Here is a 26,359-nt window from a genome sequence, read left to right on the forward strand (position 1 = left end):
ATAATAATAATAATAGTAGTTTATTTTACAAGGATAGATAGATAGATAGATAGATAGATAGATAGATAGATAGATAGATAGATAGATAGATAGATAGATAGATAGATAGATAGATAGATAGATAGATAGATAGATAGATAGATATTCTTTTAATATTTAAAATAATAATAGTAGGTTATCCTGAATTTGAATTTCAGATTTTTTTCTAGATAGATAGATAGATAGATAGATAGATAGATAGATAGATAGATAGATAGATAGATAGATAGATTTTTTTACTAAAACAACACCTCAAGTACCCCCCCAAACCACCCCTCTGCCAAAGGTTATTATTAGCCAGTTCTCTAAAGTTAGCTCTAGCTCCCATTTTCATTGTGAAATCTTGTCATGTGCTGACTGAAGCTACCAAGCAAACATATTATGTAGTTTTTATATCAATAGATCATCTGTGAAAATCTGATGTTTGGAGAAGTACTATTTCAACATGAGAAGAAATAAAGTCAAGTACAATTTATTTCGATTTATTACTTATTCTAGCTTATTGGGGTAGTTGAGGTCATTACACAGGGTCAGCCATGATACAGCAACCATAGAGCAAACAGCTTTAAGAGCCTACCTGTTTTAGCAGTACTGAGGCTTTAACTCCAACCTAACCAGTAACCCAAATCCTTAACCATTTGAAACACTGAAAAACATTTATTGCAGTGTAAAGTAAATATCGTCTGATTTGAAGAGTCAGCCACAGTTTAGTCTTCTTCTTCTTCTTCTTTCGGCTGCTCCCATTAGGGGTCGCCACAGCGGATCATCCGTCTCCATACCACCCTGTCCTCTACATCTGCCTCTTTCACACCAACTACCTGCATGTCTTCCCTCACCACATCCATGAACCTCCTCCTTGGCCTTCCTCTTTTCCTCCTACCTGGTGGCTCCATCTTCAGCATTTTTCTACCAATATTATTCATGTCCCTTCTCTGCACATGTCCAAACCATCTCAATCTCGCCTCCCTCACCTTGTCACCAAAACATCCTACATGTGCTGTCCCTCTAATAAACTCATTTCTAATCTTGTCCATCCTCGTCACTCCCAACGAAAACCTTAACATCTTCAGCTCTGCTACCTCCAGCTCCACCTCCTGTCTTTTACTCAATGCCACTGTCTCTAATCCATACAACATCGCAGGTCTCACCACAGTCCTATAAACTTTCCCTTTCATTCTTGCAGATACCCTACTATCACAAATCACTCCTGTCACTCTTCTCCACCCACTCCACCCTGCCTGCACTCTTTTCTTTACTTCTCTAACACACTCTCCATTACTTTGCACTGTTGACCCCAGGGACCTGAACTCCTCCACCTTCTCCACCTCCCACCTCTTCTCCCAGCAACCGCATCACTCCACTGCCCTCCCTCTCATTCACACACATGTACTCTGTCTTACTCCTACTGACTTTCATTCCCCTTCTCTCAAGCGCATATCTCCACCTCTCCAGGCTCTTCTCAACCTGCGCTCTACTCTCACCACAAATCACAATATCATCTGCAAACATCATAGTCCAGGGAGACTCCTGTCTGACCTCGTCCGTCAACCTGTCCATCACCACTGCAAACAGGAAAGGGCTCAGGGCCGATCCTTGATGCAGTCCAACCTTCACCCTGAACCAGTCTGTCGTACCTACTGCACACTTCACTGCCGTCACACTGTCCTCATACATGTCCTGCACCACCCTCACATACTTCTCTGACACACCTGACTTCCTCATACAATACCACAACTCCTCTCTCGGCACCCTGTCGTACGCTTTCTCTAAATCCACAAATACACAATGCAGCTCCTTCTGTCCTTCTCTATACTTCTCCATCAACATCCTCAAAGCAAATAAGGCATCTGTGGTGCTCTTCCTCGGCATGAAACCATACTGTTGCTCACAGATGGTCACCTCTTCTCTCAGCCTGGCTTCCACTACTCTTTCCCATAACTTCATGGTGTGACTGATCAACTTAATTCCCCTGTAGTTACTGCAGGTCTGCACATCTCCCTTATGTTTAAAGATCGGTACCAGCACACTCCTTCTCCGTTCCTCAGGCATCCTCTCCCCTTCCAGAATCCTGTTGAACAATCTGGTTAAAAACTCCACTGCCATCTCTCCTAAACATCTCCACGCTTCTACCGGTATGTCATCTGGTCCAACCGACTTTCCATTCTTCATCCTCCTAATCGCTGCTCTCACTTCCTCCTTACTAATCCTATCTACATCCTGCTTCACCAACTCCAACTCCACATCCTCCAACCTTCTCTCTCTCTGATTTTCCTCATTCATCAGCTGCTCAAAATACTCCCTCCATCTTCTCAACACACTCTCCTCATTAGTCAACACATTTCCCTCTCCAACCTTTATTGCTTTAACTTGCAGTACATCCTTCCCAGCTCGGTCCCTCTGCCTGGCCAATCGGTATAAATCTTTTTCTCCTTCCTTAGTGACCAACCTCTTATAAAGCTCCTCATATGCCCTTTCCTTGGCTTTCGCCACATCCCTTTTTACCTGCTGCCGCATCTCCTTGTACTCCTGCCTACTTCTCTTATCACTCTGTCTATCCCACTTCTGTTTTGCCAACCTCTTTCCCCTAATGCTCTCCTGCACTTCCTCATTCCACCACCACGTCTCCTTGTCTTGCTTTCTATTTCCAGATGTCACACCAAGTACTTTTCTAGCTGCCTCCCTCATCACTCCTGCAGTAGTTGCCCAATCATCCGGCACCTCTTCACCACCACCAAGCCCCTGTCTGACCTCTTCCCTGAACCTCACACTACACTCTTCCTCCTTCAGTTTCCACCATCTTATTCTTCTTTTAATCCTTACTTTCCTCCTCTTCTTCTTCGCCTCCAAAACCATCCTACAGATCACCATCCGATGCTGTCTAGCTACACTGTCCCCCACCAACACCTTACAGTCTCCAATCTCCTTCAGGTTGCATCTCCTACACAGAACATAATCCACCTGTGTGCACCTTCCTCCACTCTTATACGTCACCCTATGATCCTCCTTCTTCTTAAAATACGTGTTCACCACTGCCATTTCCATCCTTTTAGCAAAATCTACCACCATCTGCCCTTCCACATTCCTCTCCTTAAAACCATACCTACCCATCACCTCCTCATCACCTCTGTTCCCTTCACCTACATGCCCATTAAAGTCTGCCCCAATCACCAATCGTTCTTTCCTAGGTACACCATCTACCACTTCATCTAATTCACTCCAGAATCTTTCCTTCTCCTCCATCTCACAGCCAACTTGTGGAGCATAGGCACTGATGACATTTATCATCATCCCTTCAACCTCCACCTTCACGATCATCACCCTATCAGAAACTTTTTTCACCTCCACTACACTCTTACTGTACTCTTCCTTCAGAATCACCCCTACACCATTTCTCTTTCCATCCACACCATGATAAAACAGTTTAAACCCACCTCCAATGTTCCTGGCCTTACTCCCTTTCCACTTGGTCTCCTGAACACACAGCATATCTACCTTTCTCCTCTCCATCATATCAGCTACCTCTCTCCCTTTACCCGTCATAGTACCAACATTTAAAGTACCAACCCGAACCTCTACTCTCCTACACTGCTTCTTTTCCTGCCGTCTCTGTAGACATCTTCCTCCTCTCCTTCTCCTCCTTCGGCCAACAGTAGCCCAATTTCCACCGGTACCCTGTCGGCTAACGATACCTGTGGCGGTCGTTGTTAACCCGGGCCTCGACCGATCCGGTATGAAATTCTCATTTGTGATCCGCATATTTGATTTGGCACATGTTTTACGCTGGATGCCCTTCCTAACGCAACCCTCCCCATTTACCCGGGCTTGGGACCGGCACTAAGAGTGCACTGGCTTGTGCCCCCCTAATGGCTGGGTTAGTCAGCCACAGTTTAGTATTTCATCTAAAATAGTTACACAGGGTTGTTGTAGGTAGCTTTGCTGCCTCACAGTTTCATGGTACTTGGTTTGGCCCTGAGCTCAGGTTCGGTATGGGTTTTGCCAGCTGCTTTGCTTCTATATTTTGGTTAAGGAAATAAGAAATCCAAGGCTCACATTCTTGTAGCAAATCTTTAATAAATATAGTAAAGTAGTTGTGATCTCTAAGGATAGAATAAATCAAGGTTGTAATGCAAAAAAAACAGACTTCATTAGACAAAATAATCAGTATGAGTAGTTGAGTAGATCAATGCGTCAATGCAATTCCCAAAAGGGCCTGTAATACATTGGACTTGACATACACAAACAGCGAAGGAGCATACAAAGCCTCCCCCCTCCCCCATTGTGAACTGTCTGACCACATCATCATCATCATGCACACACCTGCGTACAGACCAAACAGAATCATCAGACCAACCAAGAAGTAGGTACGTGTGTGGCCAGAGAGGGTGCAGTCCAGACTGTTTTGGCACAACAGACTGGGACATCTTCAAAGAAGCCGCAACTTACAACGATCACATAGACATAGAAGAATATACTGAGGCTGTTACTGCTTACATCTCAAAGTGCACTGAATGACGTCACACAGGAAAACTATCACTATTCAGGCTAACCAGAAACCATGGCTGACAGGCGAAATACATAAGCTCCTGAGAGCTTGGGACTCAGTGACACTGCAGGCCTTGCAGCAGCAAGAGCCAACTTGTCCCATGGAATCAGGAAAGCAAAACGTCAATACAGCGATAAAATATCTGGACATTTCAGCAACATCAGAGACCCACAGAGTCTCTGGCAAGGCATCCAAACTATAACAAACTATAAACCCCTGCCACAGATCTGTGACAGTGACATATCCCAAGTCATGTTTGAAGGCCACCACAATAATTCCAGTCCCAAAGAAGTCACACCCATCCAGCCACAACGACTACCGGCCCGTTGCCTGACCCCCATCATTATGAAGTGCTTTGAGTGACTGATCATGCAACGAATAAAATAATTCTTCCTCCCTCCCATGACCCATTATAGTTTGCATACAGAACAGGATGCCATCTCAGCCGATCTCCATCCAGCATTTACACACCTGGACTCCTAAAACTACTATGTGTGAATGCTGTTCTTGGATTTTAGTTCAGCATTCAACACAATTATCCACCAGTAGCCAATAAAAAAACGAGACACCTGGGACTAAACTACCCTAAGTGTAACCGGGTGCTGGACTTCTTATTAAAGAGACCACAAAATGTACGGGTCAGCGGAAAAACATCTAAGACCATCACGCTAAGCAAAGGGTGCCACAAGGGTGCGTGCTCAGCCCGATACTCTTTACTCTGTTGACCCATGATTGTGTACCTAGGTACAGCACTAACCACATCATTTGCAGACTGGTCCAGTGGTGTAACAACAACAATCTTTTCCTCAACGTAGGGAAGACCAAAGAAATTGTCATTAACTTCAGAAGAGGACATCCGCAGCACCCACCACTAAACATCAACGGTGCTGCAGTGGAGACGAAGGCTGCACTGCCTCCTGACGACAGGTTCTTCAATAAATGGCGAATGCAGCCAGCATGATCACCAGTGTCCCTCTGCCCTCCCTTATATCTTCCACACCCGCCTCACCAGCAGAGCCATCAGCATCGCTCACACCCATTAAAACTTCAATTAAGCCTCCTGCCTTCAGGGAGAAGGTACTAGATTCTCCAGGCTCCACAAGACTTTAAAACAGCTTCATCCATCAGGCTGTCAGGATGCTGAACTCTTAAATGTTTACATATATTAGAATGTATATTTGCACCATACACATTATTGACGTATATTTGGATGTATAATTGTACATTAACAAATTCACTGTTTACATTTACTCGGATGTCTAGTCATTCAGATGTATACAAAAAATATTCACCCGGTTTATATATGTTTATTTATTACAAGTACACTGCTGTTACCTCATACAAATCTGTCTATATTTCACTGAACTGCTAATATTGCACTGACTGCATATACAAACTTTCTATACTACATTGACAATGTTAACACTTGAAGAGAGAGTAGAGAAACAGTATTTTGATTCCACTGTATGTCTGCACATATGGTGGCATTAACAAAAAAAAAAACCTTGAAACCTTGATGTATCCATGGAGATTTGTGTTCCATCAGCCACAAGGGTGTTAGTAAATTAAGGTACCGATGTAGGTGAGGGAGGAGGCCTGGGGTGCAGTCAGCATTCCAGTTAAATCCGAAAGCGTTCAGTAGAGTTGAGGTCAGCAGGCAACTCAAGATCTTTCACTCCACCCAAGCATATCTTCGTGGAGCTGGTTTTGTGCGCAGGAGCATTGTCCTGCTGGAACAGGTTTGGGTCTCCTAGTTCAAGTGAAGGGAGAATTGAATGCTACCACTTACAATAACATCATGTTTAAATGTGTGCCTCCAACTGTCTGGTAGCAGTTTGGGGAAGAACCACACATGGCTGGAAAAGTCAGGTGACCCAGATGTCCATATACTGTACACCAACTTAACAATGCTTTATATGATTCGAACATATATATACTGTCATGGTTGCAAGCTTAAGTTGCTCCTATTTTGCCAAATTAGCCTAGCAGCTGGTGTTTAAAATGTCGGTAATGTTCACATGGATGATAAATTGCAGTTAATTAGTTGGGAAACAAATTTAAAGTTGGCTGAAAAATATGTTAACAAAGTCAGTGTTTGACTTCCCACCAGCTTTTAAGCCATCGATAAACATTAATAAGAAACCCATAAGGTTTCATTACTAGCACTACCACACCATTAGCACACACTCATCTCCTTTTTCGGTTGTTGTTAAACTCCTGCATACAAAGGAGCAGAAGTGTAATCTATCGTTCTGTGTATTTGTCAAATTGTAGAAATTTGTAGAAGTCGACTCTTCTCGACTCTTCCCGATATATAATTATTTAACTGATGCATTATTAACTCATTGATTAACCGATTTATTATTTCTAACCCTTTGCTTAAATTGTACTTGTCACTTTTGCTGGACGGCTATGTTGAAGTTTCCAAAAATAAGAAAATAGAATAGTCTTTATTTGTCACATATACATTACAGCGAAATTTGTTCTTCACAAATTCCAGCTTGCTCAGAAGCTGGGGTCAGAGCGCAGTGTCGGCTATGATACGGCACCCCCTGGAGCACAGAGAGTTAAGGGCCTTGCTCAAGGGCCCAAGAGTGGCAGTTTGGAGATACTGTGGCTTGAACCCCTGACTTTCTGATCAGTAACCCGGCACCTTAACCACTGAGCTACCACTGTAATACACGTTCCAATTGCGGTGCTTGGAGTGTGTGATCAACGCTCAGCTGGATCCAGTTTAACTCTGATGGCTCTGCCCACTGCTTCAGTAGTAAATAATTTCTCACAATATGGAAGTCTTTATAACAGCTTTAACACTGCAGTCCTTCCTCTTCAAAACAAGCTGTAAAGAACACGTTAAGGTAAAAATAAAACAGACCAAATGTGGAAGTGACTAGGGGAAGTGAGGAAAACCGAAATTTGTTTAAACTATAAAGGGAAGATTGAATTGTGTGTATTTCCGGGTGAAAACGTTGCAGTAACAATTAAATTGCAGTGATATGACAAGTCTGAGATCTTTTTAAATTAGAACTAATCATAAGAATCTTTTTCAGTGCACTGACACCGAAGTATCATATTCAGTAATGATAGAAAAATCTTGATATAATTATTATGCTATGCTATTATACTGTGTATAACAATTCCTTTTTTCAGTATTTGTTTTTATGGGTTTCGCAAATTTTTTTTCTTGTAAAAGATTCAGCTATTCTTGAATTTTTTTTCATGCTTGATAACAACGGTTATGACTAACAATTTAGTCATAAATTTGCACTGTTTTTTATTTTTATTTAGGCAATTATGTATTATCTTTTGATGAATGTTTCAATTGTTTATTGGTTTGTTAGAGTTCAGATGGTTCTCACACTGGTTCTCTAAACACATTCCTATGTGGTCTGTTCAGTGTCTATAGGATCTTTACGATGTTAGTATGCAAGGTACACGGAATGTCTTTGTCTGGGCTCAAACATCTCTGGTTATTATGTCTTCTTACCCAATCAGGAACAGTTTCAGGTCAGGGTTTTTCTCCAGTGTGTATATATACTTGTCTGTTATCTGCATTAAACTGAAGAAGAACATATGCGCCATGCTGTGTGCTGTGTGATTCTTCCCTGATCAGAAAAGGCACCACGGGCATCGTAGATCGCATGGGAAACCTCTCTAGGAATTGAGTTTTGTTTGGGCATGATAAAAATATCACATGGCATCACATGGCAGCAGCTGCCTTTTTAACAGGACACACAAAAAGCAGATGTTCACTTATGAAATGCACAGAGTAGGACTTCCAGAAGAACATTTCAGTAAAAATTAAGAAACCAACAGGTATAGTGACATGCAAATGAACTTAATTAGACCAACAAATGATTTCCAAGTATGTGCCTTAGAAGTGATATAGTCTATTCAATTAGATACAGATGCAACTACTTAATTTACGTAAATGGTGTGTATTGTTTGCATTGCATTCGTTTACACATTCATTTCCTTCATACATTTATACAACTGTTAGATTTTTCTTTCCCATTTGTTTGAAATATGGTTTGTTTAAATTGATAAGTGATGCAGCTCGTTTGTAGGTTTATGATATAATCATCGCGTAGAAAGTAGCGACCTCTTCTTCTTCTTCTTTCAGCTGCTCCCATTAGGGGTCGCCACAGCGGATCATCCGTCTCCATACCCCCCTGTCCTTTACATCTGCCTCTTTCAAACCAACTACCTGCATGTCTTCCCTCACCACATCCATAAACCTCCTCCTTGGCCTTCCTCTTTTCCTTCTTCCTGGCGGCTCCACACTCAGCATTCTCCTACATACCCCATGTCCCTCATCTGCACATGTCCAAAACATCTCAATTGCACCTTTCTCACCTTGTCTCCACAACATCCTACATGCACGGCCCCTCTAATAAATCCTATTTCTAATCCTGTACATCCTCGTCACTTCCAATGTGCGATCTCAACAATCTCAACATCTTCAGCTCTGCTACCTCCAGCCCCACCTCTTGTCTTTTAGTCAATCCAAAGTAGCAACCTCATTCCTGAACAAAAACCCACTTTAACCCTTTTGTTTTATTTTCCCAAAAGAAACCATAATCATTACCTAAAAATTGTTATCCTACATTATGATTTAAAGGTTACAATCAAGAACAAAACCATGTTTTGAATGCTTGAAGACTCCATTGAAGACTTTACATAACGAGAACTGGCCCCGAGTTGCCATTTCATCTTCTGCCACATACTGCTGTGGAAAGACACTAATAAATACAAAAAATGTTTACTGCTGAGGAGCGTTTGATCCCCACTACACTTTGCTATAGAGGAGCATTTATTGGAGAATTTGTTTGGCCTGGATTTCTGTGTTGAATGGGGCAGGACTTCCAACAATCTTGTGCATGTATGATGCGTCAAATCCACCCAAACTGCATTATCTCAGTCTGGTTGGAATTGGATCGGGAACCATCAGAAAGCGACATGCTCGTCCACATTCACACACTCATTTGCCTGTAGGGGCAATTGAGTGGAAGATAATGACGTACCTAGTGGTGTGTTCTGGTTTGTTGTAGGTCATAACCCTAAAGAATGAGCACCAGGAAGTAAACTCGTCACCAGTAAACACTTATTTGACTGAGACGTAATTCTCAACCGCAAAACTCCAAACGCACTGAATTGCTATTAACCATGTCATGATTGGAGAAGTCAAACAGGGCTGTGATGATCTTCACAGTAAAACAGTGACGTGTAATAAACATGAAATTGACCCGAGTCTTTAGAAAAGCTTAGAAAACAGGAAGAGTGACGATTGTTATGCTAAACCCCAACCTCAGACACAGAGATTTTGATGTGTAGCATTTATTTTTCTCAACCCTTTACTCCTACTGCCTCCACATTGTGTGATTCCTCTTTTGTTTTTTGAGAATGCAATAAAACCTTCTTAATAGTGAGTGGAGCGATTGAGGTTCAATTGACCGTTTTACTGAAAACGGCTCCTTTTTCTGCTAGTTTCAAGTACTTCCTTTTGTGTGTCTAATTGTTTTTTATTTGTTATTGAATTATGCAGTGAAATACCTCTTAAAATCCTTTTAAAGAAATTGTTTTCTCTATATTAAAAAGCTTTTATGTTTAAAAAAAAGTAACCTTAGACGTCAAGCAGTGTATATGCATATAAATGAACGATTTCTCGCTTCCACTGGTGAAACACTTCAGCTGTAATGGACCGAACATTAATGAGATCTCCGTTTGTATTTTCTTCCCCTTGAAGGAGGAAGAAAAAGGATTTATTCTCAGGAAACATGTGGAATGAATGTTGGTTGCGTTGGCAACAAAATGGGACTAGTGTACAGAACTCAAGAATTCCCCTGACTCAATAAGTTTAGCTTGTTGTATCTTAATGGTGACAGATGTGAGACAAAGGGGGTTATTTTTGTATATAAAAAGTTTATCTTGTTAATTGTTGAGGTTTCATTAGTGTGTTAGAGCCTTAATCCCACCCCGGTTGTTAAAAAAAAGAATGTAAACACACACACACACACACACACACACACACACACACACACACACACACACACACACACACACACACACACAGCCCATCCCTGGGTGTAGCTGTCTGATTATCACAGTGAAAACAAAAAATCATCTCTGGAAAGATACAGCACAAGAATGCCACTGTACAACTTTCAGCCAAATATACAGTAAGCATGTGAAAACCAGAGCCACTGAGGTCCAGTGGCTACAAACCACCTTCTCCAAAGTGGTGATGGATCGAGCATTTCATAGCATTTCGAGCTAAATATGTTGTGCTGAAAATGGAAACAGATATTGGCCAACAATGACAAGCTATGTAAAGTCCTGACATCTGGAGGCGAGCGCCTATTAAAGAAAGAGTGCTGGTTTAAATCTGTAATCTTGCCTCAGGAGCTCCATTGGAGCTTCTAACCTGGACCTCTAAGGACTTAGACCAGTATTTCTGTTTCATATCTGGAGCTCATTAAAAACCCGCCACAGGTCAGCAGCTAATCAGGAAGGTTTTGGCGAGCAGGCAGCCATAATCTTGAAAGAATAAACATCTTAAAAATATTGTATATGTAATGAAATGTTTTTATATGTAACTGAATTGATTTTGGGGTCTTTTAATTTTGATTAAAATAAAGCACACATCTTTAATGTACATTCTGATGCATTCAGTTTCCCCAGTTATAGTCATTCATTAAAATCTGTCTATTGCAATAATATATAACGCGGAAGAGCCGACAAAATGATGATGGATTTTGATGTCTTCCGCCTGGGTGGTGTTGATGCTTTATTTAAACAAGTAGTTTGCCTCTGCCAGAAGGTTACAGCTTTCCCATTTTTTTCAAATTCCCTCCAGAAATCACTGCTTTACCAAATTCTGGATTGTTCCTGGAGAAGTGATGCATTTTGTCTGCTTGACTACGATTAAAACACTAACGATTTGACATCCCTTGATAATTAAGCTCAGCACACATGGTTTTTAAATTTGCATATCACTATAAAAAGTGCCATAATCCCCAATGATCATAAAACCAGTTTGAACCAACAGGCCTCAGAATGTTGATGCTTTTAAACATGGCCTACAAAATGTTCCCTGATCTTAGCTTTATTACCAATCGTTTATTAAAGTAGAGATTTTTTTTTTGAGCAACAAACTTAATTCAAATAAATCTAGAACAGATCCTTTAGTCTCCGAGTCTGGTACGGATTACGGCTTAGAAAAAAGGAACAGAAGTTTGAAGCAGTATTTCCTGCGTGGATAAAACCCAACAGTCTGTTTCACTGTTTTTGCAAGAGACCAAACACTGGCCATGTTTTTTAATGAAACGTGTAGAGAATAAAGCTAGCGAGCTCATTTTGTGGGCAGTGTTTGAAATCCAGCGATTTTGAGTTTGTAAATTAAGGATTAAAGGAATATCAAGATTTAAAAGCAATTTAATTAAAGATCTAGAAATATTTAAATATACAGATGGTCCCAGTGTTACAATGATTCGACTTGTCTGATTGTACGATAACAGAATGGCAAAAAAGTATACATACATACATATACATTGTATATACTGTATAATTCAAAAAGTATTGTACTGAACTGACTATACCCTCTACTGATCACTATTCTTCACCCTAGGCCATGCGATATTTTCAAGATGGGGTCGAGGACTACCTGTACGAGATTTTATAAAAAAATTTTCGAGACTAGCTTTGTTTACAAGCAAGTACTTCATTTATATAGGTTTACACACCATCACCTTTAACATAGTCCCCTTACACATTAACACAACACTCCCAGCTGTCCTGCCACATTGTGCTGGAAGTCTTCTTTTCGAAGCTCATCCAGCACCTTCTGCGATTCGCGCTGAATCTCCACAACGGTGTCAAAACGACGACCTTTGAGCCGGATCTTCACCTTCAGGAAGCGGAAGAAGTACGCAGAAACCAAAACTGGAGAGGAGGGTGGGTGCAGAAGTGAGATCATGTGGATTGTTCTCCGACGATCATCACGCACAGGTTGCTGAATGGTTTCTGCGTTTTTGGGGGTTGAGCCCGTTGAAGGTCTTTCTGATCTCGTCATCTTTCAGTGATGTTCTCCCACTCTTACATGCCACCAAAACACCATGAACGACTTGTTGCAACATCGGCGTATTTCAGGTCAAACGTCTCTGTGGCAGATTTGCCCAGTTTCGTGCAGACGTGGCAACACACGTGTTCAGAATATCACCAGTTAGTTTTCTAACTTTTTGATACCACCTGGTACATGTAACAGCCTTCATACACTGGTATTTGGGCAGGTCTTCTGGATAAATCTAATTAGACTTCCTGAATCAATTCATTACTGTTCAAGTCTGTTCCCAGCTAATAATCCACTCAAATTGTTCACGTATCACCATCAGGTATTTGATGATGGATTAGCATTAAGCTACTGATCAGAAGCTTCCAAGTTCAACTAAATATTGTACAATACTGGCACAAAGAAACTCTTGATTATATTGTTTCAGTGGTAAGTAGCTTAAATAGGGCAAGGAAAATAATTAAATAAATAAGTGTTTATTAGACACACCCTCATGAGTCACATGTGAGTCATTCACTAAGACGCACAAATTACGAGTCATTCCGTGAGTCAGGTACAGTATGTAAACTGAGTCACTCTAAATCACTTAGTGAGAGGAGGATGTACACTGATAGCGCATTGCCATCCGGTGTGTGTCCATCAGCAAGGCCCCAAGCAATTCTTAGCTGCATTATTGTACCCGTCCAGTTTAAACTGGAGCAATGGGACAAAAAATGTAAGCAAATTAAAAGGTGTCCATTGGGGCTCTTCACTTAGTTGGGGCCTGATTGCTTACTTATCCATGCCTTGACCGTGCTCCAGGGCCCATGTCTGACAGCCTGCTATGGCCGGGACTCGAACCCGCAAATATCGCATGCAAAAGTGTAATGCCTTTACCAGTAAGCTGCCACCTCCCCCCTAGTGGGCATTACGTGCTCTTATGGATATTTGATCTTATTTTTTCATTCGAATGGCAGTCATGTTTTCTCGACTGCCACCTGAACAAGATATTTGCTGATATTCCTTCAAGTTTTTATCAGTTTCCAATAATCTTTAAACAATGTTTGTTTTTAAATGTATATTTATTACATTGTATAAAAATACAGTTTAAATCATCAGTTGAAAAACCAAACAAAAAAAACCCTCCACAAACATACAAACCAATGAAGTCCTGCTGAACTGTACTGTAGCGAGTTACTAGTAAGATACTCAGTACTTCAGTACCGTTTCCTTCTCTCACTGCAAGGTATGAGGCGAAAAAAAAAAAACACCACACTTTCCTCAGAAATGTCTTTTTCTGCAGACTTGGCGTCTTATTTTTGACGGCGCGTCCGTCTGTTGTTCCAGATTGTGCTGGACAGGCCTGTCACTTCTTAGAAGTCCTGTCGGATGTTCTCCTTGTTCTCGTCTCCCTGCTGCTGCCTCAGCTGTGCGACTTCGTTCTCCAGCTGTATGATGGCTCGCTCGATCTCGTAGTTCTTACTCACGAGGGACACCCAGCTGTCAAATTGAACAAAACACAGCCATGGTTTACAACGCTCGAAAAAGCTTGGATGAGAGGAATAATCCGGAAAAGTTCTGCTCGGAAACACATACTTGGACTCTAGTTCTCGCAGTTTGGCCCCTCCGGTCAGCTGATCGTTCTTCCGCTGCCAGTTCAAGTCTTGAATCTTCTTCCTGTAACGACATCAATAAGTTGCGTTGGGAAATTTGACCCTGGATTAATGTTTCCATGTGAAAATTATAAATCCTGTCCAAACATCATCATCATTACTAATCAGCATTCAATCATCCAACTTCAGTAACCGCTTTATATTGGTTTGGGTGGTGAAGCCGGAGCCTATTCAGAGAACAAAATGTGTGAGGCACAAATATATCCTGATAGGAATGTTGGACCATCACTGACATTTCTTTCACACACACACACACACACACACACACACCTTCCTCACAGCCAGAGGCAATGCAGCACAGCCAATCTATCTATCCGTGACGTTCAGTGTCACCCTCTGATTCACTCAGTGAGCAGAGCATCCGAGCTGATTTACTCTGAGTCAGTCAGTGAGACACGGATGTAAACTGACTATGCAGTGAGTTGTGTGTGTGTGTGTGTGTGTGTGTGTGGGTGTGTCAGAGAAAGAGAGACGTTTCATCATGCTTTTGGATTCCTATATATGCCCCCCTTCAGTGACAACCAAAGCTCAAATAAATAAAATTAAAATATCTGCTTTTACTTTTATTTATTATTACAGTTTCATTGTTTCATTTAAACTGAAAACTGTATAAGTTTCTATCTATGATTTTCTGTAATAAAAGACAGATCTCTTTTCGCTCTCTTTTCAGATAAAAAAAAAAAAAAAAAAAAAAAAAAGAAAATTAGGGAATTAGACAGAACGACACACAGAATTTCCCTCAAACAATTATGGAAAATTCTGGGAATTTCCAAAGCTGGGACCTTTCCATAGGAATTAACCTGGGATTTTTACAAAATTGTAGGTCAGCCTATAACAGGAAACAAAAATCTTGGATAAAACAACCAGATTTAATGCAATTTTAGTTACATTTCTACAATCAGTTACTGAGGCCACACCCCCGACATGCACTGTGCATTCCTCCAGAACATCATTTCCTAAATCCTGCACACAAAATAATGTAAAAAAGTGCGTTGGTGAATATTTATGTACATTACATAAATATTACACAAGTTTATGTTTAAATCTTCCTTGTGCTGTATGGAAGCTATTGTGCAACAAAATTATCTCACTGCAAAAAACAAATATAGTGTCCGAACAGACATTTAGGTGGGATAGTAAATCAGGTGTGAAATGTAAACTAGCACTTTTTCTTTGTTGATTTTTGAGGCTTGCTACTTTAAGCTGTGATGCTCTTTCTTCTACCTTCTGCTTGCCAGTTCTCTGTTCTTATACAGAAGTACAGAACTGGTCAAACGTTTGGACACATTAAAATTTTTATAAATATTGTTAAAAGAACTCATGCTTATTAAGCCTGCATTTTTTTAATAAAAACACAGAACAAAACCAAAGTATTGTGAAATATATATATTAAGAAATATCTATAATTGTTCAACTTACAATTCAATCAACATGACTGAAAAAAGTGGAAATGTAATTAAAATCTGTATTAGTTTGCATGTCAGACAGAGTGAGTGAGTAAAAAAAAATTTTATATTTATGTTTGAATATGATACAGTTTTTTTAAATTTCCCCAAACTTCTAATTAATTCCCATGGCAAGTTTCTGACTTGGAATATGCCCAAAATTCCCCCAGATGAAGTTCCCATGGAAAGTACCCGTAAAATTGGAGACAGTGTGCAAATGGGGAGGGTTTCACATCGTCTGCCTGGGGATCCATGTGATTACGGCGCAGCGCGGGAGATTTAAAGATGGATTTGGACTGCACTTAATATCAAGAGTCTTCTACAAGGACCACAGTTACATTTAATTGCCGTACACCTGAACATGAACTGTGATGAACGGTGCCACCCGGATGAGGATCGGTTCCCTTTTTTTGAGTCTGGTTCCTCTCAAGGTTTCTTCAGCATGCCACTTCAGGGAGTTTCTCCACACCACAGTCACCACTGGCTCAATCATTGGGGACAAACTTACAATTACAGTGGGGCAAAAAAGTATTTAGTCAGCCACCAATTGTGCAAGTTCTCCCACCTAAAAAGATGAGAGGCACCTGTAATTTTCATCATAGGTACACTTCAACTATGAGAGACAAAATGAGAAGAAAGAAAAAAAAAAAAAAAAAATCCAGAAAATCACATTTGTCTGGTTTTTAAAAGAATTTATTTGCAAATTATGGTGGAAAATAAATATTTGGTCAATAACAAAAGTTCATCTCAATACTTTGTTATATACACTTTGTTGGCAATGAAAGAGATCAAACATTTTCTGTAAGTCTCCACAAGGTTTTTACACACTGTTGGTGACAGTTTGGCCCATTCCTCCATGCAGATCTCCTCTAGAGCAGTGATGTTTTGGGGCTGTCGCTGGGCAACACAGATTTTCAACTCCCTCCAAAACTTTTCCATGGGGTTGAGATCTGGAGACTGGCTAGGCCACTCCAGGACCTTGAAATGCTTCTGACGAAGCCACTTCTTCGTTGCCCGGGCGGTGTGTTTGGGATCATGGTCATGCTAAAAGACCCAGCCATGTTTCATTTTCAATGCCCTTGCTGATAGGAGGTTTTCATTCAAAATCTCATTATACATGGCCCCATTCATTCTTTCCTTTACACGGATCAGTCGTCCTGGTCCCTTTGCAGAAAAAGAGCCCCAAAGCATGATGTTTCCACACCAATGCTTCACAGTAGGTATGGTGTTCTTTGGATGCAACTCAGCATTCTTTCTCCTCCAAACAATGAGTTTTTACCAAAAAGTTCTATTTTGGTTTCATCTGACCATATGACATTTTCCCAATCCTCTTCTGGATCATTCAAATGCTCTCTAACAAACTTCAGAAGGCCCCGGACATGTACTGGCTTAAGCAGGGGGACACGTCTGGCACTGCAGGATTTGAGTCCCTGGCGGCGTAGTGTGTTACTGATGGTAGCCTTTGTTACTTTGGTCCCAGCTCTCTGCAAGTCATTCACTAGGTCCCCCCGTGTGGTTCTGGGATTTTTGCTCACCGTTCTTGTGATCATTTTGACACCACGGGGTGAGATCTTGCGTGGAGCCCCAGATCGAGGGAGAGGTCTTGTATGTGTTCCATTTTCTAATAATTCCTTCCACAGTTGATTTCTTCACACCAAGCTGCTTACCTATTGCAGATTCAGTCTTCCCAAGTGCCCTTTAACAGCTTTTTGGTCTTGGCCATAGTGGAGTTTGGAGTCTGACTGTTTGAGGTTGTGGACAGGTGTCTTTTATACTGATAACGAGTTCAAACAGGTGCCATTAATACAGGTAACAAGTGGAGGACAGAGGAGCCTTTTAAAGAAAAAGTTACAGGTCTGAGAGAGCCAGTAATCTTGCTTTTTTGTAGGTGACCAAATACTTATTTTCCACCATAATTTGCAAATAAATTCTTTAAAAATCAGACAGTGTGATTTTCAGGGTTTTGTTTCTCATTTTGTCTCTTATAGTTAAAGTGTTTCTATGATGTAAATTACAGGCCTCTCATCTTTTTAAGTGGGAGAACTTTCACAATTGGTGGCTGACTAATTACTTTTTTGCCCCACAGTATAAGGAACAAACGTGAACACACAAGCATGGAAATGACTGCTAATGAGACTATGACAAAGTTCACAGGCAGCTTAAATGAAGCACACAATTTTTTCTGCCTTCTCCACTGACAAGTTCTTACTGCAATTTCTTTCCTCTCATTCAACTAAATTTTCACTACTGGGTTTTGCAACAAAATGAATGAAAGTGTCCTTCACTCTGCTCTTCATTCAGACCCTCACCACCTGCTGACATGGGTTACATGGACTTTCAGTTTCACTACACGGATGACATCACCGTTTTCGGGATTACTTTGGCATGTGAAAACAACGGGAAAAAATCTGACGTATACAAGTTTTAATCGTCATATGTACAGATGTAGGTGACTATACAATATTAAACAGTAATAATAAAGCACGAGAAAGTTTCAATTATTTAGAAGTGTGTGCAGAAATATATATATATTAAATGAATTATTATATGAATATTTACCTGACATTAGCATGAGGCATTTTTTATTTAAAAAAAAAAAAAAAATATATATATATATATATATATATATATATATATATATATATGAAAAGATGGAGAACAATAAGTATATCTAACAGTAGTTGTGGCATGAGTACAACGGTATTGAGAGTCCTGAGAATAAAGAATTTTGCAGTCCCAGTGTGTCAACAGATACGATTTCAAAATACGTTGTGAGACAATTAGGACGTTAAAGAGAGCTTTACTAACAACTTGCTGACTTCAGCACACAAACACCATGTGTAGCATCGGACACCGTCTCAAAACCTAAACAGTATGAAACAATATATTATATACACACATACATTTGCTTGTCTTCTTTTTAATCCAGCTTTTATTTAATTCATTTTTATTCGTAAGGCACTTTGAACAATAAACACAGAATCAAAGCAGCTTTACAGAGATAAAACGGTTAGAAACGGTGACAATTCCTTAAGGAACTCGAGTAACTCAAATACAAAAATGCACTTCTTTACTCCATTTAACGACACACGGAGCACTGCGTTTCCCTACGGACCGCTATTACTGACGCAACACCTGCTAAACAAAATTTTTTTAACTTTAAAAAAAAAAAAAAAGAATTTTTAAAAAGGAAACGAATTACATGTTTATTTTAAAAGACCAGTCTTATTTTCTCTCGTGTATATAGTATTGCTCTTTAATGAAGAAAAAGTACTTAGCCGATTAATCGATAGAATAATCGGCAGAATACTCGATTAGCTGCAGCCCTAAAATAGTGTATGTACATTTTTAGTGCCTATAAATTTGTTCCTTATAAGACCTCATTCTAACAGTTTATATGTAAACAAAAAAAAATGTACATACCACATTTTTTCCCCTCCCTCATCATTTTTAGTTAGGTTTTAGTTTTTTTTTTTTTTTTTTTTTTTGTGGCAAAGAATCCTGATGCGAAAGTATTTCACTTTCCTTTTCACATACACATTAAAAGGGTACTTACCGAACCTTCTGCAGCTCCTTCTGTGCGTTTTCAATCATGTACGCCAAATTGCTATCGAACAAAGAACACAAATGATTTAGTTATAAGAAGCAGAACTGCACAATATGCACAATAAAAAAAACAACAGCCTGTTTTACAGCGCCGCTCAAACGATGTTTGCTACAACAAATATCTACAATACGTTACAATACAACTATTACCCACACATCTGGATGTTGGATAATGACGTCATAAGTTAGGAAAGTCTGAGTGTTTACAACAATGTATGAATATGGTGGACCACTTTGCTAAATTCTGTTCAGATTTGCCACTCACTCGTTAGACACCCTCCAGGCGTTGGTGCCGTACTGCGCCATGAGTTCCAGGTTCTCTATTCGTACGGCCTGGTGCTCCAGCTGAGCCATGGAGTTATTCACGCAATCCTGCCACGCCGTCATGTCGTTCTTCTGGCCTGATGTTGGGGCGGGCAACTCGTATCTGAAATTGAGCGCGTGTGTATATCAGGTTACAAAATGAGACGACGCATCCACGTATTTTATACAAGATTGTGGCGACTGGAGTCCTTTTAGAAAAGCAATGCTAAATAACTAAACAGTAGTGCTTGTGAAAAAATGGGTGGGGGGGGTGGGATAGTTTGGAACACTGAAAACATCCGAATTGGCGGCGTGTTGCTGTTCTGTTTAAACCCGTTTTAAAATCAGGTTCAAATTTGTAACGTTGTAATCTGAAGTAGTCTTTGGCAAAAGAATTTCCTTCGGGATTAATAAAGTTCCTTCTTAAAATATTTCCAGTGGTGAATTTGATGGTCTTTTGGCAAAAAAATCATGAAAGTCATGAAAGAACGTTTGAGTTTAATGTTGAGGTTTTTGTGTCAAAATTTATGTTTGACTTTGTGACAACAAATTTGTTCCCTCCTCTTTAAAAAAAAACTGTCCACAAGGGGGCGGGTCAGAGCCAAAACTGACTGTTGCAAAACAGGCAACTCAAGAATGATGACACGAGTTGAGGACATTTGTATGTGTTTCTTGTGAAAAATGTGTGTGTGTGTGTGTGTGTGTGTGGGGGGGGGGGGTAGCAACAGCGTCAAAATTTAGGTATTAAAAATCTTTATCTTTGTCTCTACTGTCTACTTTATTACTACTGCTGTTTACTTTATCACTTTTTTATGTGGTTAATCAGTACTCCAAATAAGTATAAGATGCATCTTGCGTAGGAAATATAACTATCATATTTGAGGTTGAAAATTTTGGAAACCTTCATGTGGCTGCCAAGACCCTAGGGTTAAGAAAGCATCAGAGGTCGACCGAAATGGGTTTTTCTCTGGCTGATGCCAATATTTAGAAATCAGGGCAGCCGATAGTCGATAAATGATACCGATTATATTTGGCCGATGTTTTTATCTCCCCTTCATCTCATAAAATCTAACAGTTATACAGAGAACTGCTTAAATTAAACATTTATTAAATAACACAAACCAATCCAATCAGCGCACTTGTTAGGGTTTTGGTACCAGTGATTATCTTGCTTTCTATATGTAGTTTAGGCTACAAGTCAAGTATGAAAGACAGAAACACAAAGCCCGGGACACACTGAGCTGACGGTGGTGGTGGTGGGGGGGGGTGTTACTTTGTTTCCACATCGTTTGCTCTGGTTAAACAGAGTCAGCTGGGTTTAAGTGTATCGAATAGCTCTTTCAGTTTTCCCTTTTCGGATACCAAACACACTACTGCCACCTGCTGGTATTTGAGAGTTCCCTCGCACAAGCGCAGAACATTCGTGCGCAGTTTGGTGCGTCAGATTAGTCTGCATAATAAATCGGCCCATGCTGATTCATTTTTGTAATTTCTTTTAAATAAAATCGTCCCAATTAATCGGCCAGCCGACAAACCGGTTGACCTACCTCTAGACCTGCTTCCTCACTGCCAGCTGGAATGTAGGCAAGGGATTACTGTAACGGAAGTAGTTGCTAAACGTGTAAGATGGTGGACTTTAAACTCATGACCAGCAAAAAAACAGCAAAAGAAAGCTGACAGTGCCTGGGCCTTGAACAAGGTGCTCATCTTTCAACTACTCATATTTATAGGCCCTCACATGTCTATTACTGCAATCATACTGCAGGTAACATAATTTGACGATCAGAATATTTTAATAGAAATATATACAATGGAATTAATTTGTTCACAAAAAATAAAAACCCTCAGGAAACCGATTCACCGACATTTATGCCATTTGGAAATGATGCGATTTTCTTATTTAAACGGCTGCGTAGTCGAGAGTTAAGGGCCTCTCTCAGGGGCCCAGGAGCAACAGATTGGTTGGAATTTAAACTCACATTCTCTAGATCAGGACTCGAATGTCAACCTTTTCTACTTCACCGAGCTACAACTTCACTACCAATTTGCCAGAAGAGCGGTTTTAATCCACAAACTGTCCAGCATCAAATCTTCAGTGCGTGTTCTGTGATTTACCTCTTCATGCTGAGAAGCTCCATAGGCTGGCGTGCAGCAAGTCTCTCAAACTCGTTCTTCATGATCTCCGTCTGTGTGAGAGACACCAACAGATTAGCAATTTATCCAGCATACAACCACACAAAGCCACATCAGGACTCGGAGTGCGCACTTCAAAAGTGGAGAAATCAGGCGTAGGCAGGTAACTCAGGTAGTTTTTGGTTGGTCGGTATCTCCGCGTTTCCTCCTCCACCAAAGCAGCAGCCTGAAAAACAAAGCAGAGTTGTAGGACATCCCATAATTATATATATATATATATATATATATATATATATATATATATATATATATATATATATATATATATATATATATATATATATTTCCCCCCCCACATAAATCTTCCCTGTAATTTCACCATGAGCAAAATGCAACCCAACACATTGATTGATAGAAATAAGAGACAGGAAGTGGGAACATATCTATGAGAACCTTTTGTTTTGTAATATCGGTGAAAACCACATTTCACTTCATTAAAGATTAGATTCAGAGGTTCACAATCTTTTTGTGTGTAAAACAGGATTACGTGATGAGCAGTGAAGAGGTCGGTGGTGGGCGGTCAGGGCCAGAAAAGTCTTCTCTGCTGGCCTAAACACTATCTGAAGCACTGACCTACATTTACAATCTAAATTATAATATTTGTTCCATGAAATTGTATTAATTTATTCCCAACAGTTTATTCTCTTCATTTCGTAGCGTTTCTCTTGGCTGCACTGCTTCCAGGACGTGTAAGTGGATGTTAGATTTTTCAGATTTCAGCCTTTATGTGCTGCCATGTCAATCTCAGTACTGGTGGTCTTTTTTTTTTACTATAGTCTCCTTAATAAATTGCTCTGTTTCTTTAACCAATCAGATTTCATATTCTTCTCACAGGGCAGCTCGCTGGCCCAGAGTAGCGTCAGCATTTTCCGTCCTCTGATTGGTTGGTCAGAGGGAAACTGTTACAGACGAGTTCGACTGGCAAAACGTGTGTGTACCTCTGCACACATTAATACATCAGAGTTAGACTTTTTTTTATGCCTACGGGGGGGACAAAAAATTTATTTGTTCTCTAACATACTTAAAAATCCATTTTCAAGAAAAGCAAGACATCGTGAGGAGACATTGTTGTCGCAGCCTGGTAAAGGGTTTGTTCACCACTTTCAGATCAGTAAATACGAGCAGTACCACTGGATTACAGCCTCTGAGCATATTATGAGTCTGCATCTCTAGTGAGTAGGTTGTATTTTATTGAAATGTTTATGTTTTTGTCATGTTATTAGATAAATATTGATTCTGAACTGCTCCAGATGATGCAGGTGCACAGGTGAGGTTGTAGTGTAGAGGTTTGGAGTCTTAACTGGGTTTCTTGCTTTAGTAAAATGGTATTGACTTCCATATGTGAAATGCCCTCTCTCTCTCTCTCTCTCTCTCTCTCTCTCTCTCTCTCTCTCTCTCTCTCTCTCTCTCTCTCTCTCTGTGATGCCACGTGTTATATTGCGCGTTTGTATTGTATTGATGGTTTCTATAATTGCTAATGATAGTGGTGGTATTAAGAGGTGGATTAAGTCAGGTACATCCCCACTGAGGGCCCAGGTACCAAATGCACGGCCCACCACTGTTTTGTTGGAGTTAATTTTACAGTTAAAGGAGTCCATAGTTGAATGTTTGATAAAATCTGAAATGAGTTTGGAATGAAGCAATTGTTTTGGAAGCACAGGCATGAGATGAGAAGTATGAGACTGGTATCATGACTGGAGATAAGAAGCTCTGGTACGAGAGGAGAGGCTCGGCTCGGCTCTGGTACGAGAGGAGAGGCTCGGCTCGGCTCTGGTACGAGAGGAGAGGAGAGGCGAGGCTCTGGTACGAGAGGAGAGGAGAGGCGAGGCTCTGGTACGAGAGGAGAGGAGAGGCGAGGCTCTGGTACGAGAGGAGAGGAGAGGCGAGGCTCTGGTTCGAGAGGAGAGGAGAGGCGAGGCTCTGGTACGAGAGGAGAGGCGAGGCTCTGGTACGAGAGGAGAGGCGAGGCTCTGGTACGAGAGGAGAGGAGAGGAGAGGCGAGGCTCTGGTACGAGAGGAGAGGAGAGGAGAGGCGAGGCTCTGGTACGAGAGGAGAGGCGAGGCGAGGCGAGGCTCTGGTACGAGAGGAGAGGAGAGGCGAGGCGAGGCTCTGGTACGAGAGGAGAGGAGAGGCGAGGCGAGGCTCTGGTACGAGAGGAGAGGAGAGGCGAGGCGAGGCTCTGGTACGAGAGGAGAGGAGAGGCGAGGCGAGGCTCTGGTACGAGAGGAGAGGAGAGGCGAGGCGAGGCTCTGGTACGAGAGGAGAGGAGAGGCGAGGCGAGGCTCTGGTACGAGAGGAGAGGAGAGGCGAGGCGAGGCTCTGGTACGAGAGGAGAGGAGAGGCGAGGCGAGGCTCTGGTACGAGAGGAGAGGAGAGGCGAGGCGAGGCTCTGGTACGAGAGGAGAGGAGAGGCGAGGCGAGGCTCTGGTACGAGAGGAGAGGAGAGGCGAGGCGAGGCTCTGGTACGAGAGGAGAGGAGAGGCGAGGCGAGGCTCTGGTACGAGAGGAGAGGAGAGGCGAGGCGAGGCTCTGGTACGAGAGGAGAGGAGAGGCGAGGCGAGGCTCTGGTACGAGAGGAGAGGAGAGGCGAGGCGAGGCTCTGGTACGAGAGGAGAGGAGAGGCGAGGCGAGGCTCTGGTACGAGAGGAGAGGAGAGGCGAGGCGAGGCTCTGGTACGAGAGGAGAGGAGAGGCGAGGCGAGGCTCTGGTACGAGAGGAGAGGAGAGGCGAGGCGAGGCTCTGGTACGAGAGGAGAGGAGAGGCGAGGCGAGGCTCTGGTACGAGAGGAGAGGAGAGGCGAGGCGAGGCTCTGGTACGAGAGGAGAGGCGAGGCGAGGCTCTGGTACGAGAGGAGAGGAGAGGCGAGGCGAGGCTCTGGTACGAGAGGAGAGGAGAGGCGAGGCTCTGGTACGAGAGGAGAGGAGAGGCGAGGCTCTGGTACGAGAGGAGAGGAGAGGCGAGGCTCTGGTACGAGAGGAGAGGAGAGGCTCTGGTACGAGAGGAGAGGAGAGGAGAGGCTCTGGTACGAGAGGAGAGGAGAGGAGAGGCTCTGGTACGAGAGGAGAGGAGAGGCTCTGGTACGAGAGGAGAGGAGAGGCTCTGGTACGAGAGGAGAGGAGAGGCTCTGGTACGAGAGGAGAGGAGAGGCTCTGGTACGAGAGGAGAGGAGAGGCTCTGGTACGAGAGGAGAGGAGAGGCTCTGGTACGAGAGGAGAGGAGAGGCTCTGGTACGAGAGGAGAGGAGAGGCTCTGGTACGAGAGGAGAGGAGAGGCTCTGGTACGAGAGGAGAGGAGAGGCTCTGGTACGAGAGGAGAGGAGAGGCTCTGGTACGAGAGGAGAGGAGAGGCTCTGGTACGAGAGGAGAGGAGAGGCTCTGGTACGAGAGGAGAGGAGAGGCTCTGGTACGAGAGGAGAGGAGAGGATAGGAGAAGCTTTGGGATGAGGAGAGGAGAAGGTCTGGTTTGAGAGGGGAGGAGGTCTGGTACGAGATGAGAGGAGAAGCAGTGATTTGAGATACACAGTTAAATAATATGAATGAAGTAAACATTATATTACTATAATATATAAAGAGATTTGATATAATAATAATGATGATGATGATGATAAATACTCTCTCTTGGGCTGATCAGTAAGTTATACACAAACATTTTACAGCATCGATTCCTATAAAAAATATTACTGTTACTATGAACACTTTCTAATCCAGTTCACCGAATCGAACTCTTTCCAAAACAATAAATTAGCTAACAATAGCTTGCTAGCTACTTAGCTTTAGCAACATTAGCAGCCGTGTGCGCTCACTGCTGAAGTCGGTATTAACCAGGAACATTTATTTTTTGTCTACTTACCGCTTCTCTGACCCCGGGAGCATCATAACCCTGGTCAAAATACGGCAAAGCGTCAACAAACACTTCACCGGCTACAGACGAAGCTCCAGCCATATTGAAATCCTACAACACGCTTTCACATCGAGATCTTTCTTTCCCACTCATATTCCGACACGCCGCGTCTCCTACAGTCTGATTGGTGAATAAGTTAAGGTTGGAGAAAAACTAACCAATCGTGTAAAAGAAAACACGAGAGTACGCGTCCTGAGATAAGGGCGTGGCTTGACGGAATTGTAGTGGGAAATAATTTCCTCGTATGTTTTAGGGCGCCGTGCGACACCTAACGTACTGGAGGATAGACAAACTAATCTCATATCAATCCTGATCTCCTAATTATGATTGACTAAATTATAATTATGACGTAGTATCTTATAATTACGACATATCTCATAATTATGACTTAATATCGCATAATTGAGATCCTGATCTCATAATTACGACTTATCTCATCGTTACGACTTATTATCTCATAAGTATGATGACTTCTTCTTCTTTCGGCTTCTCCCATTAGGGGTCGCCACAGCGGATCATCCGTCTCCATACCACCCTGTCCTTTACATCTGCCTCTTTCACACCAACTACCTGCATGTCTTCCCTCACCACATCCATGAACCTCCTCCT

General features: G+C 41.8%; 1 protein-coding gene and 1 long non-coding RNA gene across 2 annotated transcripts in view; both read right to left on the reverse strand.

Annotated features, from left to right (window-relative positions):
• The window catches only part of LOC310733826, a 103,741-nt gene extending 101,715 nt beyond the window's left edge, over positions 1-2,026 (reverse strand). Inside the window, exon 1 of the long non-coding RNA XR_014535890.1 lies at positions 1,674-2,026. This is a non-coding gene — a long non-coding RNA (uncharacterized lncRNA). The remainder of the gene's footprint in view (positions 1-1,673) is intronic.
• Positions 2,027-13,692: 11,666 nt separating this feature from the next.
• On the reverse strand, positions 13,693-25,859 carry bcas2 (BCAS2 pre-mRNA processing factor). Its single transcript, XM_083555255.1, has 7 exons — positions 25,700-25,859; positions 21,923-22,015; positions 21,772-21,842; positions 19,619-19,780; positions 19,304-19,354; positions 14,226-14,306; positions 13,693-14,129 (listed from the first exon to the last, which is right to left on the reverse strand). The coding sequence occupies exons 1-7, from the start codon at positions 25,790-25,792 to the stop codon at positions 14,003-14,005; spliced, it is 678 nt and encodes a 225-aa protein (XP_083411381.1). The 5' UTR covers positions 25,793-25,859; the 3' UTR covers positions 13,693-14,002.
• Between the last annotated feature and the right edge of the window lie 500 nt (positions 25,860-26,359).

Source organism: Silurus aristotelis, assembly GCF_946808225.1.
Source record: "Silurus aristotelis genome assembly, chromosome: 11".
Lineage (NCBI taxonomy): Eukaryota > Metazoa > Chordata > Actinopteri > Siluriformes > Siluridae > Silurus > Silurus aristotelis.

Bases quoted from the DNA above. Each gene is read 5' to 3' on its own strand.
- bcas2 (XM_083555255.1), bottom strand. From the start codon at position 25,792: ATGGCTGGAGCTTCGTCTGTAGCCGGTGAAGTGTTTGTTGACGCTTTG. The intron at 14,307-19,303 runs GTAAGTACCCTT...ATGTCGTTACAG, and splicing joins AAGGAGCTGCAGAAGGTTCG to GAAGAAGATTCAAGACTTGA. The intron at 14,130-14,225 runs GTATGTGTTTCC...TCAATTTGACAG, and splicing joins CTGCGAGAACTAGAGTCCAA to CTGGGTGTCCCTCGTGAGTA.